Source organism: Besnoitia besnoiti, chromosome VIII (assembly GCF_002563875.1).
Source record: "Besnoitia besnoiti strain Bb-Ger1 chromosome VIII, whole genome shotgun sequence".
NCBI classification, from domain to species: domain Eukaryota; phylum Apicomplexa; class Conoidasida; order Eucoccidiorida; family Sarcocystidae; genus Besnoitia; species Besnoitia besnoiti.
This window is the reverse complement of record NC_042363.1, coordinates 210,011-228,737: the sequence shown is the minus strand read 5'-3', so window position 1 is coordinate 228,737 and position 18,727 is coordinate 210,011. Positions and strand designations below refer to the sequence as shown.

Sequence of the window (18,727 nt, the reverse complement as noted above, 5' to 3'; positions counted from 1 at the left end):
GATTTTCTGTTTCCGCTTCCGAGTGGCTCTGTCGCGCTTGCTAGGACACAAACTCAGTGTGACGGTGTCGGTTCTACGTACCTTGCGCGACGATGGCATAGAGGCGCAGATGTGCACCACGGTTGGCTCGTGCCACGGAATATATGGGGATGCCAGCTGCCTCGACGCCATTTTTTTTCTGAAGTGGGTCCCACAAAAGAGGTCCCGCCAGGGGGTTCTTTCCCGGCAGCCGCTGCCGAGACGCGCTTAGGAGATTTATCAAAGGCTATGTGCGTCGCAGTCTATTTTAAGCGCAGTTGGGGGCTGTACAGCGGTAAAGCCTGCCGCACGTGTGATCTGGCTCTCGCCTCCCCATGTCGAACGAACAGAGGGGTCCTAAACAACCCAGCGAATTTGCGAAGCAGAGAGGCACACGGTGGCCTCGTCCATTCGTCGCCCTCCCCGTTCACCAGATAGCGACAACTTCTAGAGCCTTGCGTGACGCTGTTCACTCACAAGACACACCGCCCATTCAACGTAGGATAATACATCGCCGTCACACAGTTTCAAGGTGTCGTCCATCACACCATTTTTGTGGTACTTAGACATCAGAGAAGCATCCCCCAGCAAGTCATACTTAATCCGTATAGACACTGAAGGGCGCGCCTGAAGTGCAACTCTGGGACTGCAGCACAGATAGCAACGTTGTTGGGGAGAAGGCGTCACCGGAGGAGGATGCCTGCCGTTACGTTTCCTTCAACTAGAGGGTTCGCTGTCTTTAGAACCCATGGACGGGCGATTAACATTGGCAGATGAGCCGCGCAGCATGCCCTAGAGTTTCTGTCCTCGGAGGCGGGTATATACGCAACACGTATGTATGCCGAATGTGTGTGTATATATCCGTGTATATATATATATATATATACCTGATGCTTAATTTCAAGGCGAAGGCATAAGTCAATCCCAGATGTGGCACAACAGTTGCCTCCGTACGAGTAATCCGGTAACTTCGGCAAGCAACAACGGCAAGGCAGTATTTTGGTGAACCAAGTGAGGGAGGAAGCCTTGATTAATATTCATGCTTTTTGTGGACGGGCGTTCGCTGCATGTAGCAGCTTGCTCGCACGGGAGGAACACGTCCCGATCCTTGGCCAGGCGATGGCGATGGGCGCAGACGCCCGAGCGTGCGCCAGCGACAACAGGAGCGGAGCGCCCAGTGTTTCTCTAACCAGGCCTTCTGCAGACTTGAAGGATCGCCGTTACTTCATTGGGCTTTGCCTGTGAACTGAACAGACTCCATAGCTGCGGTCGGTTCGTGAGCGATGGCGTCGTGGTGCCGCTGCGCCACATTCGACACACACACACACACACAGATGTGTACGTCTACTACCGTACTGTGCACATTGGCATCACCGCGACACGGTCCCCTCTTTGTAGAAAAATGTCTTCGGGGCCTCGAGAGAATCGGGGCTCGCTTTCTCCCGTCAATACGGGTTGAGTGTTGGATGCGGAAGTGAGCGACCTCCACAAGCATTAATAGATTTATATAACGACACCGCCCATCGGAAGCGGTTAGAGAATGCACTCGTGGCCTAACAGTCCGCACGGCAAGCCGATCGACACTGACTCGGCACTTGCTGGCGCAGGTGGGGTAATCAGGTTGTAAAGAGCCAGCGCGTCTCAAGCAGAGGAGTGCATACCAGTCCTGCCCTTCCCGACTGGCAGAGTGGCTGCAAAGTCTCAACAGGTGTCTCAGCAGTTGAACCTCGTGGTGGAGAAAGGCTTGACAGCGTAAAAACGGAAAACCTGTATGTATTTCTGAATCCTAGACTGAGCATCTATCCCGGCTGGCACGGCTAGGGAAGGACTCGGCGACTCATTCGGTTCCCGCAAGTGCGCCACGGCTAGCTGCGTCCTCCCCCCTCAGGTGTCTCCGCTCGATCAGCCAGAGACGTCGACTGGGGCGACGACGCGCTGCATTTTTCTGTCCAGGTCCTGTAGTTGCTGCGGCGCATTCTTTTTCCCTGGTGACTGCCTCCTGTACACTCGACTTAATATGGATCGAGAATCCCAGGAGATGCAGTGAAATTTTTCTTCTACCCACATCCAACTGTGTGTATGTCACTGAGAGCAGAGGGTATCCTGCAGAAACGAGAACGCAAGGGGCCAGGGAGACGGGGAGGAGACCCAACGGAATCAGTGGCGTCTGTTTTTCGGAGCGGGCGAGCATCGCACCCTTCTCATCGCGATTAAGGAGTTTTAGTATCTGCAAACAACGCGAGTTGCTGTCCGGTGCCATTCTGGGGTGGATGCTACTACTTTTTGACTTCCGTTTGCGGTGTACTTCCTCGCAATCGCGCGCCGTTCCGTTAGCGGAGGCGAGGGACGCGGGGTGGCAGGTTGTGCCCTGGTTTTGTGCCCAGCGACTGCAGAAATGGAGTAAAGGAGGCCAGGACAGCATCCATTCAGCACTCCATCATTGGTCGTTGGTGGCGTGTATGGTAATTGGCAAGACTTCATTCCTGAGCCGTCACTGGTGTGCATATGTCTTGAAGAAGAAACCGATAAGTTTGGTTTTTACGCAAAAGGCTAAGGTAACACTGGAAGCCATAGTGAAAACGAGAATAATCTTAATGTAGAAGGATACTGAACTCCAACAACACCTTTAGCTGTCTTAAGCAGTCCAGTGGGGTAGTGGTGACTGCAATCATACAGAACCTGTTCACAGAGATCAGGCGCTGCATCGGCTTTTTCCACACAGCGTCCCTTCCGTAAACGTGGAACTATGAGAGGTGAGATTTTCACTGTTGTACTGCATATTTTATGTTGATTGCCTCTATTAGGCTCTTTCCTGTTCCTGCACTCGAACCGAGCCCTCTCAGTCTTGCTTTGAGTGCTTCCTAACCACCCACCCTCTTCTTTCCTCTTTAGCTCTCCCAGTTTCTGGGCAACTCAAGATGAAGCTCTCATACTCGTCGTTTGGCAGAGCTGCCGCCGTCCTGCTCGCTATTTAACAGGCGGCCGCCATTCGTGTGGCGGATCACCGAGACCCGATGAAACCTACTGAGCCAGAAGTACCGCCGGCATACTCGTATTAATACCTGAATCTTTTATAATTACCGACGAACCATTGCAGCTCGCGATTTCGGCACCCAACAGCGGCACAGCCTTCAGGTGCCCTGCGAACTATTTGCTTCTCCCTCCGTACTCCGACAGCAAGACACTGGTGTTCTACAAGGAGAAGCCGGAGAGCCTGTCGAGCATCCTTCCCGACGCCAAGCTCACGGAGAAACCTGTTCCCGAAAAGGCTCGCTCGGGACCTCAAGAGACTAACGCGTCCGGCGCTATCGCGTCGGTTTCCGAGGACAATGTGAAAGACTATGCACCCTCTGTGACCACGCTGCCGCAGGAACAGAAGGTTTTGACACTCAAATGCGGCACCGCGGTCGCAAACGAACGAACAAACCAGGATGATCAGGGAGCTGGTCAAACGTCAAAGGAGTGCGTATTCACTACTACGGTGGAGTCATAGGGTAACTAAACCGCAGGTTTCCCTCGGATTGTATCTCCCTGCTCGGAAGCTAAACAGAAATCTGTGTACTGACGCTGCGGGCTTCTGATACTGTGTAGCCACCTCAGAAGTGAAGCAGCGCGTAGACGATGCCTTGCATGTGTGACCCTGTGTCTCTCTGCGCTTGAGTAGCCGGAGGCAGACACTTCGTCTCCTGTCAAGTTTTCTCGCCCGCCCTGTTGTCAGCAGAGGTCGTAGAGCCTTGACGCTCGTGTGGGTCACCCACAGGTGCCTCTGTTGGCATTCGCCCGGGAATCGGAGCAACCGCTATCACGGACTCCACTCCATGGCTGTCGGCGGCGCCCCTCAACTGTTTGCACGAGAATCTTCTGTTTCCGCTGCTGGGTGGCTCTGCCGCACATGCTAAAACACAAACTCAGCGCGACGGAGTCGGTTATATATGTAGAGCGACGGCGGCATAGAGGCGAAGATGCGCAACATTGCAGGCACACGCCACACCTTATGGATATGATGCCATCACTGCTTTATGATTTCGGTCTATAGAGGGGCCCATTGGTTCTTCCGTCCCGCCAGCCGCTGCCAAGAAGCGATTAGCACAATCACGGAAGCTCGTTCTTGTCGCGTTCATTTTGAAAGCAGTTGGGGCTTGTAAAACGATAAACTCTGCCACAGGAGAGATCTGGCACTCGTCTCCCCACTTCGAATGAAAACAGGTGTCCAAAACAACTCAACTTGCGAAGCAAAGAGGCACGCTGTCGCCTGGTTCATTATTGTGGACCGTGTCCCCCCCCCCCCGCCACTCTACGAGAGAGCCACAACACGCCTAGAACACACGTTCTCTTTTCAACGTAGTTAATAAGCTGACGTCGAAGCGTCGCCCCCTCACATCATTCTCAGAACTGTTAGAAATCAGAGAAGCACGTATGCTGCTACCTGTGGTTTTACTAGAGGGCCCACTGTGTGCACAACGCCTGGACGGGCGATGACATTGGCAGATCCGCCGCACCACATGCCCTAGACGGCTTGCGCTCACAAGAAGTTGGTAGCTCTGCACGATCAATACTCGTAGAATGTGTAGATATAAATATACATGTATACATGATCCTAAAGTGCAAGTCGAGTGAATGATTCAATCCTTGCTGTGGCACGTGGGGTCGCTGTGTACGTGGCCATCGAATACGAGTAAATGCATGCATCCACAGGGTGGAGTAAAGACAAAAACCTAAAAAAGCATGGATGCCTGAGGTGGCCGCCTGAAATGTCTCACTCACTATTTTCTCCGAGTTAACGTGTTTCATTGAGCCTCTACCGGCTTCGACGTTATTGCTGTCACTCCACAGTGCGCTTGCTCCAGGGTTATGCTGGCTTGCCCACACGGACGGAATCAAATTCTAGTATATTACCGCATGCGCCGGATGCAATCTTTCAGCAATCTCAGCATATATATATATATATAAATATACGTACATTTTTCGATCTATCACTCCTAGTGCCTCTGCTCCTGGCAGAAAGATTGGTAAAATGACAACCCTGATACCCTACCTAGGCATTAAGCTGCTGTGTTTGCAGGGGTTTGGTACGCCATGTCAGTGCGAGACGTGAGGAGTAAAGAAGAGGAAATGTTCGAGGCGAGACAGCACACAACAGCAACATAGCTAAGGGCAGCAGTCCCCTACAAACTCGAAGAACGCCAACCGCGGCGGAAATATGGGAGCGGCAAGCAGAAGGTGGTCCGGCTGCTCATGAGTGATCTTCTGTCGCGCAGAAAAACGATTGAGTGTTCCTGTTCATTGAACCAGATATATAAGGTGGTGGAGCATGCAAGGGGGACGACAAGATGGGCACCGAGGAGGCAGAGAGACGGAGACAGACAAACCAGATGGCAATGACACGAGGAAGAAAGGCTTTCAGCCCTTCTGACTCACGAAGAGCCCAGACGCTCATCCAGTGGACTTTTCCGTACCCTTCGCTACCAAGACGCGTGTGCGGCGCCTCCTAGAAATCTCCTCCGTTTCTTTACGGACAGGAGTCATGCGCTGCTTCAGAATCCCGCATTTCCGCAGCGCAGCCAACCTCTCGCCGCAAACACCGCGACATGAACGCTTCTCGCTCCGCCGTGTCCATCTCTCTGACGATACCTCTCCACTGCTCCACGAAATCCTCCGCCCTTTGCTTGCATACGATGTCTCCAGTGTTGAAAATACGCAGCTCTTATGCACGCGTCATCGCTTCCCCTCAACCGCAGCATCGCTTTAAGTTTGACGCCACTCGCAGGCTCCGGCTTGGGTCCCCCTCCCGCTCCCCGTTTAGATTTGTCTAGGCAAGCTGCAGCTGCAAGAGCTGCATCAGCTCGATTTCCTTCTTCCTCCGTTCTTCCCTCTGCGGTTCGTTCTTCTTCTCTTGCTCGACAAACCACGAATGCAGTTTACTCTTTGCCTCGTGCTCCAGCAGCCTCTCTTTTGACTTGAATTTGCGCAAGCACAAGTAGCAGACAGCCTCCTCTTGCTTCTTCTCCTCCGTTTGACCCTGCTCCACCTCCCGCGAGTCTCCTTTCCGCCTCTTCTCGCCAGGGACCCCCGAGTCTTGATCGTCCTCCGCGCCTCGCCTGTCTCGCGCCCCGCTCTCGCCCCTGGACGGGCTGCGCAGGCGCAAACTGTCCCCCTCGGCTTCGTCGTCGTCCTGCGCGGTTCCGCCCCGTTCGAAGACCCCCGAGACGCCAAGAAACGCGGCCCTGGGGTCATCGAATGCGCCGTCGGTACCGCCGAATCCCCCGCCTCGTCCCCCTCGTCCCCTGCCTCGTCCGCGCAGCATTCCGGCGCCTCCGCCTCCTCTCTGGTGCGAGGCACGAAAGAACTGCTGACCCTCCTTTCCCTGGTCGCCTACGGGCCCGCCACCGCCTCGGCCCCCAAAGGGCGGAGGCGGTGGCGTGAAGCCCGTGCCGCCGCCGGAGACACCGCCAGCTGGGCTTGGAGGCGCGCCCGGCGCCGAGGCGCCGGGCGGCCCTGGGGGGGGCGGCGGCGGCGGAGGCACTCCATAGCATGCAGCGGCAGCAAGAGAGGCTGGAAACATTCGACCTGCTCCGAGGCTCTGGGTGAGGTCTTCCCTTCCGCTCTCGCTAGGCGCGCCCGCTGCCCCGTAAGCCGCACCCGCGCCATTCCCGAGAGCAGCAGACGCGTTGATTCCGTTCTGTGCGTACATGCTATGGGAGGTGTCGCGCATGTAGGCGCCCCCCGACTCACCGTCGGCGAACATCACGGCGTCGTAGGCTGCTTGTTTCTGCTTCATGTTTTGTCTGTGTTGGTCCTCCAGCTTCTGAAGTTCCTGAATGCGCTTCTGGCGCTTCTGCTCTTCGTCCTGTTCGCGCTGTTCCTTCGCTCTCTCGAGAGCGTCTTTCGCGGCCTTTGCAGTTTTCTGGGCCGCCGCAAGCAACGAGGCGACGGTGTCGGCGTTCGACCCGGGCCCGCTAGAGGCCTCCTTGCCTTCGCCGTCCCCAACCCCCGCTTCGCCCGCCCCGCTCCTGCCCCCCGCGCCAGCGTGGGCGCCAGCTCTGCGGTCGCCGCCCTCGTGCCGTTGGTCAAGAAGCTGCTGCTGTTGCTCGGAGTAGGAGCAGACGCGGCGGAGGGCAGACGCGTTCGAATCGTGGATATAGTAGTCTCCCGCGGACGTCATATAGTAGTTTGTCGTTGGATCGAGATACAAGTCGATCGACGCGTCGTAGTAGTAGCCGCTCTTCTCGTCGAGGCACGTGAGCGGCGGCGGGCGGTTGTGCGCTAGCGGCAGCAGCAGGCCCTGCCACTGCTGGAGAAGCTGCTCAAACACGGACGACGCCTCTGCGAAGAAACAGCACACGCGAGAAGGAACCACGCATGCACCGCGAGACGCTACGCGACCCGAAGAGGCGAACAGACGGGCGCCTCCCGAGAAAAAGGGGTGCATGCAAAGCGGATGTCCATGTTTTTCTCCCATCAGGTCGTCTCTACTGTCGTCATATCATCCAGGTATGCAGCCGCGAGTCCTTCTGCCAACGGGCGGATGGGCTCCAGAGGGACGAGGCGTTGCCTGCTGGCGTCCTGTATCGACCTTCGTGCCCCCTGGAAGGCCGGCCTGCAGCTGCGATCTACGTGACTATGAAAACAAGCAGTCTGCACACGTTTGCTGTGCCGCCACGCGTTCCGCCTTCACTCTCATCGTCGTTCTCATTCATCATGCGCCTCTCGTCTGTCTTCCCGTCCCCGTCTCCTTTGGCTGCCACCGGTCACTCCCCTCGCGCGGCTCGTCTCTTACTTGCAACGTCTTTCATGTCCTTCAGTTTGACCCTGAGGACGGAGACGTCCTTGCTGTCGTCTCCGCGGGGCCCGCTCTTCTCCACGACCTTGAGCATTTCCTGCATGGACTGTTTCTCTTTCCGCGTCAGTACCTGTGCTCGCGCGCCGCACAGTTGGCTAGCAATCTCCTTGCCGACGAGGCTCTTGACGCATCTCCAGCCCTCGAGAGCAGTCTCTGGCGTGCTGAACCGCAGCAGGAGGAAGTGGTTCGGGCGTCCGCTGCCCTCCTTCGCACTGTCTTCCACGTAAACGCACTTCTGGATCTCCAGGCGAGTCGGCGACGCGCCGTCGCCCCTGCCACCCTCTTGGCTCTTTCTGTCGCCGCTCGCGTCGCCGATCGCCGACAGCAGCTTGCGGCTCGAGCGCCGAAGCGCCTTGAGGAAGTCCTCGACCTCGAGACCCAGCAAGTCCATCACCACCATCCACGCCGACGGGTTCTCCACGGGGTCGAAACCCCAGCCGCCGAGACCTGCCTCGCACTTGCCCGCGGAAGACGGGCCCGCGCCCCGGCTGTCTCCGGGGCCCGACGAGGCTACCAGACCCCCGGAGCCTCCTGGACCCGTTGTGTCGGGGTCCATCGCGGGCGCAGGGACCCCGCAGCTCCCACACGCCGCGCGCCCAATGTTGTAGACGTTGCACTGGAAGCACAGCCAGCTCTCGCTCCGCAGGGGCATGCCGGGCCCGCCGCGGGCTCCGCCTGCGCGCCCGGGGCCCGCCGCGAGGCCTGCGTCGGCCTCCAGGGCGGCAGTGCGGTCGGGAAGCTGGTAGACGGCGCAGTGGCGGTTGAAGAGGAAGAGGGAGCCCGTTTTGCATGACCGGCGGAACTTGGCGGCGGCGTCCACGGAGGGGAAATCCACGTAGGCGACGGTGATGACTGCGTCAGCGGGGAGCTCTGCGGACGCCTCGCGTCGCCGCGAACCCGCAGATTTGCCGAGTTGAACGCGAAGATCCTGGTGCGTCATCTGCGCAAAGGTGACGCCGTTGGGCACGGAGAAGCCTTTGGAGATGGATACTGAGCGGACGCGTTCTTCGACGTCTTCTTCTGTGCAGTTGTCGGGGATGTTTTCGAGGACTGCGACGGAGGAGTAGACGATGTCGTCCTCGGCCTGCTCGCCCTTGCGCCGCGAACTCTCCCGGCTGCGGTGCGAGTCCTTTTCGCCGTCGCTGGTTCCCGCGGGGCAGGAGAGCGGGTCTTTTTCGCGCGAGTCGCTGATCGCGCTGGTGCTTCTGCGGCCATCCTCGCGGCTTCCGCTGCGACTGGAGGGCTCATAGGTTCGGTGAGAGGACGAAGCGCCTTGGTGCCGATGCGACCGGAGTTCGCTCGTCTCCCCCCCGCGCCGCCTAGAGGGCGACCGGTTCTTGCCCCGGTCGTGACGCGACGAAGCGGACGACGACGAGGCGCTGGGCTGCGCTCCCGAGCGCGACCACGAAGAGGACTCGCGAGACGATGAAGGCCAGGCAGACGCGGAGGAGGAAGACGAGTAGATTCGCGAAGAAGCCGACGAAGACGACGTGCGATGTGGGTACGGAGACGACGCGTGCCGAGACGAAGAGGAGGACGACACGGGGGGCGACGCCGAGGCGGTGCGGGAGTCGCTGCCATGCTCGGACTCCCGCGGCCGCGAAGAGGACCCCCGGCCTGAGATGTGACCCCCGGAGGAGGAAGAAGAGGACGAAGAGGAAGACGACGAAGAGCGGCCCATGAGGCTGCTTGCACTCAAAGTGTACGTCCCCTCAGTCTCCGCCCCGCCACCGCGACCGCTGCGGCTCCCCCCCCCCCGTCTGCCGGCGACCCGCGGGTGCGGCGGGAAGACGAGGAGGAAGAGGAGCTTTCTCTCTCTCTATCGCGGTCGCGGTCGCGATCTCTCTCTCTCTCCCGGTCTCTGCTTCTTCCCTCGCCCGACCATCCGTCGCCGCGGCTGGAGTACCCCGAGGAGGACAGCGTCCCTCCTCGGCTCGAAGACGAAGAGGACGAGGAAGACGAGGGGACCGCTCGGATGCTGCGAGACGACATCGCGCTGCTCTCTCAAAAGCCTGAGAAGAAGCCGTGCAGCGAGACGCAGACGCGCGGCGACGCTCGCGGAGAGGGACGATGGCGCGGCTCAGTCCCCGCCCGGACCCGCGGAAAGGACGGATTGGAGAAAAGACGACGAGCTCGGCAACGCAGCGTGAGAACGGCGTGCGGACTGAAGCCTCGTTTGGAAGAGAGTCGCGACGCCAAGCGAAGGGAGAGAGGCCGGAGAACTCGCACGACCAAGATGTGCGGAGACTACGAAGAGCTAAATCCTAAAACGCCTTCTACTCGGCGTAGAGCCGGGGAATTCAGAGACGACCGAAACAAAGTGGCAGCCACACGAAAGGAGAGGACCCCAAACCCAGCGATGCAGAGAGCGGCGGGTCCGTAAAGAAACAGTCTCAGCCAGAATCTGCACGCGAGGAAACGCGAAAGAGACTGAGCCAAGGCCACAGGAGACAAGAGGCGAAATCTGGACTCCAACTGCAGGGAAGAAATCAAAACCGGGCCTTCCTGTCAGATTCAAGCGAGAAAACGAGAAAGGAAGGAAAGGCTGGAGTGGAAAAACAGAATCCAGGCCACTTCTGCAGGGCGCCGCAGGGGGGGGCGAATTCCCCAAGTTGAACAGGTGCGACGACACGACGGAAAAGAAAAAAAGTTCACACCGCGTGGGGAAGAAGACAGAGATGGAAGACAACCTCCGGCGCACGGAAACGAAAAAGAATCCGAACAACAGAAAAGCAGAATGGAGAAAACAGCAACCCGGCAGCTGGACTTGCGAGAGTCCGCAGAGCGGCCCGGGCGTTTTCAACTCGAGCGAACAGCAGCCACCCCCGTGCGCTTCCCCCGATCTCTACACTTTCTTCTCCGCTGTGCATGTCGAGAAGCCCGACTTCCTTGCTCTCTTCTGTCCGACCGGACTGAAGGGACAGTTTACATCGCGAGAGGAAGAAGCAACGAGGAAGACGAGGCCTGCTGCAGCCAGAGAAGTATGCGCACAGCAGGTTTCCTGCAGCTCAGTTCGAGCCGCCCGCTATGCAGTGTCTTTTCCGCAGGAGGGAGACGGAGGAGGCAACTTCTTCCAGCGCCGTTCGTATCAGGATTTTCTCTCAAGCTTTGCTTCTCTCTGGCGCGGGTGTAGGCTCGAAAAACCACCGCATACGACTGAACGACGGACCCGCTGGTGAGGCGCGTACCTCTTTGGGCATAGGCGCGTCCTCCTCTCGGCGGTTGGCTCCAAAAATGCAGTGTTGTGGTATCTACGGGTCATTTGATCGGGCGATCTCCTCAATTTCCGAGGAGACCAATTCGAGGCTGGAGTCCTCGCGTCTGCTTAGCGACAGGCGGGCTACACACACTCACGCACATACTCCGCACGCACCCTCGGTTTTGTCGAAGGAGGCCGTTCCCGCATGGATCCCACGGAAGCTCTAGACACTGTTGTGTGCAAGTTGTGTTTTACTGGATGTGGAAGCGTGTATTTCTTGTGCCGCTGCCCTGGTCCACGCCTTCTCCGAAACGCCTGTAGCGGCAGCAGTCAACCGGCGGCTCATGCGTGTTGCACTCTACGTAGACTGAGAAGGCGGAAACCCGTGGAAGAGGCGGCAGAGGCGCGAACGCGGCGCCCCCCGTAGTCACGCGTCCGTGTGTGTGTATGTTTAGAAATGCAGTTAGTGCCGCTTTACTGCGTCGTTTATGCCTCTTGGAGCCCACAGAACAAGAATATACAGCCATATTTAGGGATAAACATAGACACAGGTATGAATGGGTACAGACACGAGCGGGTGACTTAGCGCAGCGTGGAGTTCTCATCGAGGTCAACTGCCGCTCCATCAGCTTTCCGCATCACTCTGCGGCTGGTGAACCGAGCTCCAGTGCCTCATACTGAACCCGATCGCTTTACGAAATCGAGTGAATCGGCAACGCTGCCCTCGTGTTCTGGGTACACGCACTGTGACAGTCGCTCAACACGCCTGCGGGATCTTTCCTCTCCCAGACTTGGGACGCCCACCTGCTCTTCTCTCTCTCTGGCCTTCCGGTCACAGCTAACCGCGGCGTCCTGGCTAGTCCTCACGCGCAACCGCATGTCTCTCTGTGCATGAAAAAGCTTCTCCAGCTCCAGCGCGCCACCACGGGGGAGACAACCAGCGTTCCATTCAGGGGACGGCCCGCGTATACACAGCTATGTGCATATCTATACAGCGACTGTCTCTCTATCAGGTGCGCTTCGTTTTTCGCGTAGTTCGTGTCGCCTGCCGTCAGCAGGGCGGCCAGAAGCGACACATGCGATGCGAGGCGCGTCGCCGGTCCCGTTCTCTGGCAGGGATTCAAGGTTTTAGTGAAAACGCAAGCTCCACCGCAGACAGAATGAACAGTCCGAAAGTGCGTGGAACGATGATGTGGCAACCTGCTCATCTCTTCTTTTAGAGAAGTTCGCCTAGGCAGGCGGCAGCGGACGAAATCGAGAGGGGGCGGACGCGCCTAGCGCCGAGCCGCATACCACACGCACGCTTTGAAAAAACGCACAGAAGAAGACACGCCAGAGAGCCAAATTCACTCCGCGGGCCTGGTGACACGCTACGCCGTGAGGGCGAGGCCAACGAAAACAGGAGGCGACACGTCGGAAGTAAAGGGGAAAACTGAGTTTGAAAAGAGCTCCTGGGCGACGCGAGAAGCGACCGTGTCAGGCATCTGGGCTCACCACTTGAGGCGACGAAGTACAGTCCACTGCTAAGCATGCATATGCACGCGCGGGTACAAACGACTCTCACAGGGGTGGATATCCAGAGTACATATGAGGCGGTCTTCACGTCGTCGCCTGCCGCATAGTCTTCCCCACGTGCAGCGCGTGGGAGGTCAATGTTGCCTTCAAGCGCCTCCGCGGTTCGCGACCGCGTAGGTGAAGAGCCTGAGGCGCAGTTCGTCGAAGCCGATCTGGTCGCAGCACGACCTGACCCAGTTGTCGCCGAGTCTGTCGTGGGCGCCCTTCACCCCCCCCTGCGAGACGAACCGCAGCGAGTCAAGGCCTTGCCTGCCTTGAGGAGAAGAGAGAGACTCGCCCTCGCGTCTGGCGCTCGCAGACTCGGCCTCCGGCGACCCCGAAGCGGTTCCTGCGAGGCTTGCGTCGCCCCCCGCGAGGCCCGCGGCAAACCGCGGAGGAGGCGCAGGAGCCAGGGGCGCCCACAGGCACGCCCCCCTGCCCTGTCGCCTTTCGGCTTGCAGGAGGGAGAGGAGAAGGAGCTCCTGGTCTCGCCAGTGGGAGCCGGGCGGCGCTGCGGCGGCAACTGCAGCCGGCGAAGGAGCCGCGGCCGAATGCCCAGAGCCGCACCCACCAGCCTGAACAGGCGCCTGCGGCGAGCCACTCGGCGTAGGCGCTCGCTCGCGTAGCTGCGAGTCGGCTGAGAGGGAGGCGAAGCGGCAGGGCGAGAGAAAGAGCTGCAAAGGACTCGACGGCGGAATTGAGCTCTCCAGCGAAGGATGTCGACCGAGGAAGGGGAGGAGACTCCCTGGGACCTCCGGCGCGTCAGGGCGCGCGGACGCCACTGCGTCAGGGCGAGGCTGGCGACTGGTGTGACGGCAGGGAGGCAGCGGTCCGCCAGCGCCCTTGGAAGGGACGCGCGGAGGGCACAGAGGACAGGAGGCGGATGCCGAAGCAGCCCCGCGAGACGAAGAAGAAAGGCACGGAGAAGAGAGAACGAGGTTGACTGCGTCAGCCCACATGCGGAGCTCCCGCGAGGCGGTCTCCTTGCCGCAGCCGCTGGGACTCATCTGGCAGCTGCTGAGTGAATGCGTGTGGTCTGCCTCCACGTCCACGGACTGAAGACGGAAAGCCTCTCTCGCGCCGATTCGTCCCTCCTGAGAAACATACGAGTCGCTGCCTCCCCGGCACTGTTTAATCTTTTCCTCCGCCGCCACCCTGTCACCCCCAACCTCCTCAGCGCGCTCGTCTCTCTCTTCAGCTCGCCTTCCGGTCGTCTCTGGCCCTGCAAGAAGCACGGGGCTCTCGTCCTCCTCGTTCGATTTGCACCATGTTTCCGCGTCTCTGGCACTCTTTCCACTGTGCTGCCTCTCGCCCTCGGTCGTCGCGCGCGCCGCCTCCCTCTCCCTCCTGGCGGCCCTGCACCAGCCTCGCCCGCTGTCCCCATCCGCCTGCTCGCTGCGCCGCCGCACAACTGTCGCCTCCTCTGCGCGGGCGGCTCCAGCGCCGTGAGCGGCACGCCAGTCATCGCACGCCTCAGGCGAGTGGCTTTCTCGGAGGCGGCTCACGACCTCCTCAGCGTCCGCCACGGCGCCGCAGGCACTCTCGCCGATGCCGCGGAAGATGTCTGAAGAGAGCCTGGAGGACGCGCAAGAAGAGGAACAAGAGAGAGCAGGCGAGGGCGCAGTGGTGCTGCCTGCAGACTCACTCACCCGGGGCGAAAACGCATGCAACGCCGCGGAGAGACCAGACAAATGCGAGGCAGCAACAGGCAGGCGCGGCAATGCGGACCGCAGCGGAGAGGCTGCGCGCGCACAAGACAGAGGCGGAGAACCCCGGCAAGAGCTTGCGTCACTTTTCAGAGAGGCGGCGCAGGCCCGCTGTGCAGGAGGCCAGGCCTTAGAGGGAGAGGGAGCAGGAGGGGAGGCGGTGTCGCACGACTCTCGACGCGCAGACGTTGGAAGGTGCGGGCAACCGCCACACGGGGAAGGCGACAGGAACGCCGAACAAGGCGCTAGACGCAAGCGCCGACCGTCTGCGCTGCGGAGAACCTGGAGGGCGGATAGGGGAAAAGAAACAGAAGATGCAGAATGCACGAACGGGTGCGCACGCGAGGATATCACACGAAACCTGTGCGGCGAAAAACAGAAGATCCCACGCGGAAGAAAGAAAACGAGAAGTCAGAACAGCCGAAGCCACAAATACGAGACCCTAAAGTTTCGCTATGAGCTAGTATAGTTCATCTAACATTTTGAGTATTAAAAAACAATACGTAAGACATACATCCTCCTCGAACCCAAGATCGACAGTTTTTTTTTTCCTAGACTTATCAAAAGAAAGAATCGAAAGCGCAGTGGCTAGAGAAAACATAACGGCGACAGGGCATCTGTCAGGCGGCGAGAGGACAACCTATCCAGCTGAAACACACTGTAGAGTGACGATTACAAGGCGATCGATTCCTGTCCAACACGCGCAAAGACTCGTGATTCGACAGAGAAATCTGACACAGAAGAGACTGTCTCCTGGCATGGAGAGTCGCCCACCAGCTTACCAACGTCTCGCACTCGATAAAGTCGCTCTCGGCATCTCGTTCTGCCGGCCTCTCCACGCACTCCCAGCCCTCGTCGTCGCGCTCCTCCTCCTCTTCTGCGGGCGCGTCGCTCTCTCCTGCCATCGCCCACATCGTGCCCAGCGCCTCATGTGAAAGCAACTCTTCGCGTCGCGCTGCGGCTGCGAGCTGCCTGCGCTCCCGCTCTTGCCGCCGCTTACGACCCCCGACTGAGTGGTGAGGAGACGACTCAGGGCCGATATGGGATGCAGAAGAGGACGAACCCCTCGCAGCCTCTTGCGCGAGAAAAGGACAGGCAGAAGACAGCTGGAGACGCGCGCGGGGGAGAACAGCGGGCAGGATCTCCGCAGCCTGAAAAGAGAGACACTCGCCAACCTATTGTGCGCATGCAAGTTGCGCCTTCGCTTTAACTGAGGTCGGAAACAGCCAGTTCAAAGACTCAAACTCAGGGGTTGTACTCGCGTTCTGCGCGCGCCCGGCAGGTGAGATACACGAGCGTGTTGTAAGCTGTCTGCGTGCATCTTCTTCCTCAGCGTTTTGTACTGTCCTCCACGTATCTGCTCCGAGGGTGCGCCAGTGCACACATGTATGGCGTTTGCATGTCCTCTGCGCACAGATATATATGTTTTGAGTGTTTCTGCTTGGCGGGATGCACTTTACCTATGTCTGCGTACCATGTCCGTGCTCAGAGTTACGATATCCGTTGGCGGGGGTGCCGGGTAAGCCAACAAGCTCGCCAGCGCCTTTTGCTCCTCTCCTATCTCTGTCTCTCTCGCTGGCGTCGCTGCGCATTCTGCGGCATCTGCAGACTTGAACGGAGTGTGTGGGCACCGTAAGGCGTGCCCGAACGACGCGTAGGACGTCTGCGAGGGCGCCGCTGGACCGGTTTCGCTCGACTCCATCTCTCTTCGTCGAGTACACCTTGGGTTGACTTCGTAGGCTGCAAGGAACAGCTGAACGCGCGAACAGGTCTCGCAACGTCCAGTCGCCCTCTCGTCTTCCGCCGCCCAGGCTGCAGGCCGCTCTGAGTTGTCGCTCCCCCTCGCCGAGCGCTTGCGAGTGGCGGAGCCCGGCGTCGATGCAAATTGCGTCGCGCACTCGCGTTCCTCCCGGCGTCTTGTGCGAGCGTCTCTCTCTTCACCTGGGCGGCGCGGAGGCGCCCAGCGTAGGCTCTGCTCGCGCGCGCCGGTGGCCTCCTCAGCCGAGCGAGACTCGCACTGATTTGTCTTGGCGAGGGAGAGCGGACGCGGTGAGAAGGGCGACGCGGAGCTGAAGTCGAGGCACTCCTTGCGGGTTTCTGCGTCACCGATTTGTTTCCTCTCTGCTCGGCCTAAGATCCACCAGAGCGAGGATTCCAGCGAGAGCGAAAACCGGGCGGACGGAGGCCCTGATCCTCCGGAGACAGTCTCCCCCGCGGGGGTCTCCGGGCGGGAAACGGAATCCGATCCGCCAGTAAACGTCGAGCTCCGCGCAGCCAGCGGCAGATGCGCTTGCGTCTGCGCGGACGAGCCCCGAATGCGCCGCGCAGCCGGAATTCGAGAGGCCATGCCCGTGACGGACGCCTTATCCAACGCCTCGCAAGGCCCGTGAGTTACCGCGAAGAGCATCAGGTACCGCCGGCGCCACACGCGCCTCCACCTGCTCTCCTTCATCGTCCATCCTTCGTACAGCAGCGCGACCCGCCGGCCTTGCCTCGCAAAGAAAAGCTCTGTGCCGACGACGGAGGCGAACGCGCACAGCGGGCCAGCGCAAGGGGAAACCTGCGACGGAGACGCGCAGGCGCAGCGCGCCTCCAGGGCACCAGCTGGCGTAACCAGAGAGGAAAAAGGAGACTCCCGCGGCTGCAGATGAGACAGAGGCGCCTCGGCCGCGACGCAAGGCGGCCCTGGCTTGGAGGCCGCTTGCGCGAAAGAAGAAGCGAAGGCGTCAAAAGGAGGGCACGCTGCAGAAGGCGCTGAATGGCAGCCGCCTGCCGCGGCGCACCTGCAGGCCTCCACAGGGCCTAAGAGCCACGGCAGCGGGGGCGGAGGCGAAGAAGAGGAAGCGGACGGCGAGCGAGAAGGAGACGACGATTGAGGCGGGAGAAGCGACGGCAAAGGCAACGGCGGAGGCAACGGAAGATCCAAAAGGCGAAAAAGCTGAAAACAACAGGCGAGGGAAAGAGAAGATGGAGAGCCGCGAGTAAGGGTAACACATCGGCAAATCTCAGCGAACCAAGAAAAAGTACTGGTGCTTCGCCCTCTCGAAACCAGGCACAACAGCACACGCAGAACGCTGCAGCGATATATATACATATATATGTATATATCTGTCCAGTGACAGCGGCGACAGTGGACATGCGAGAGTTTGCATATATGAGAGTGGTTCATTTGTGAGGACGGACCCGCGACGGGGCGAGACTGTGAGTGTCGACACACGCGCCTGCTGACGCGAGCCAATCCTCAGCTTACTCTTTCGCGCTTTGCGTCGCCGGATTTCTTCCTCGCCGACTCTCCTCCACAGTGTCTGGTCAGGGAGGCCGCGGCCGCTAAGGCGAGGCTCGCCAGCATGTAGAGGCCCCAGACACTTCCCGTCTCAATCTCGCCTTCGTTTCTTGCAGCGGCGAAGCGCGGCTCGCTTTTTTCTCGCTTCCAGGATAGCGCGAAGTGCGCAAGCGAGAAGAGACGCATTCCCTCCCCGAAAGATACCGCTGCGCCGCGTGCGCCTCGTGCCTCTGCTTGCTGTATCTCTTCGGGTTCCACCGGATCTTTCTCCGTACCAGCCAACCTGCTGCGCTCGGATGGAGGCAGAAGAATGTCGGGGGAAAAAAGAGACGACGGCGAAGAAGGGCACGAGGGAACGGTGAACGGAAACGACGGAGAGGGCGCTGAAATCGCGAAGGAAGACGACGCAGAGGCAGGCGAGAGGGCGCGTTCCGCTGTCTCGGAGAAGGAAGGCGACGGCGCGGGCACGTCTGTGCAGAGTCCGTCTGAAGCGACCGCTAGCGGCACCGCAGGTGTTTTTTCTTCGAGAAAGGAAACGAGGGTAGAAGAGTTTCGGGGCCTTTCACCGAAGGAAACTCGAATGTGAGGAGACGGGTGAGACAGTGAAGAAGGCCAGTCGCTGGCGGATCCTTCCTGCTGGCGAGAATCCTCCTCCAGCGTCGAGCTGAGGGCGAAGGACTCGGACGCGCCCGGAGGCGAGCGCGAGACCGTCATCTTCTCGTTTTATATGGAGAAAAAGACAACGACGATCTCGTGTTGGAGAGAAAACCTGGTGAACATGCGGGAATGATCATTCTTGCTGGCGCGACGGGCAAGACAGGAACACGGGACTGAGAGAGAGAGGGGTATACCTCAAGCAGATGAGAAAACTGTCGCTCACAAGGAGGGAAAACCGCGTCAGTCAATGTGTCATTGCAAGCGTGAGCTAAAACTCGTGACAATATTTGAACCAAGAGAAAAAGACTTTTTGGCCAAAGTGGAGGCAGGCCTGGACGCAGTTACGACAAACGAGCTGCCTGGCACGGCATACAGGGGAAGGAGCGAAGCACGCAGGAAGACGACGTAGAAAAGAGCCGTACACACTCAGTGAGAAGAGGAAAAAACGAGAGTTGCACAGCTACCTCATG

At 59.3% G+C, this 18,727-nt stretch overlaps 2 protein-coding genes across 2 annotated transcripts; both read right to left on the bottom strand.

Moving 5' to 3' along the window:
- Positions 1-5,827: 5,827 nt before the first annotated feature.
- Positions 5,828-9,539, bottom strand: BESB_081620 (uncharacterized protein; the record flags this gene model as incomplete). The annotated part of the gene is made up of 2 exons (XM_029366512.1): positions 5,828-7,341; positions 7,796-9,539. The coding sequence occupies 2 exons, from the start codon at positions 9,537-9,539 to the stop codon at positions 5,828-5,830; spliced, it is 3,258 nt and encodes a 1,085-aa protein (XP_029216972.1).
- A 3,179-nt stretch (positions 9,540-12,718) lies between these two features.
- Positions 12,719-18,314, bottom strand: BESB_081610 (uncharacterized protein; the record flags this gene model as incomplete). The annotated part of the gene is made up of 4 exons (XM_029366511.1): positions 12,719-14,599; positions 15,100-15,468; positions 15,792-17,255; positions 17,568-18,314. 4 exons carry the CDS (start codon positions 18,312-18,314, stop codon positions 12,719-12,721), a joined length of 4,461 nt encoding a protein of 1,486 aa, XP_029216971.1.
- Between the last annotated feature and the right edge of the window lie 413 nt (positions 18,315-18,727).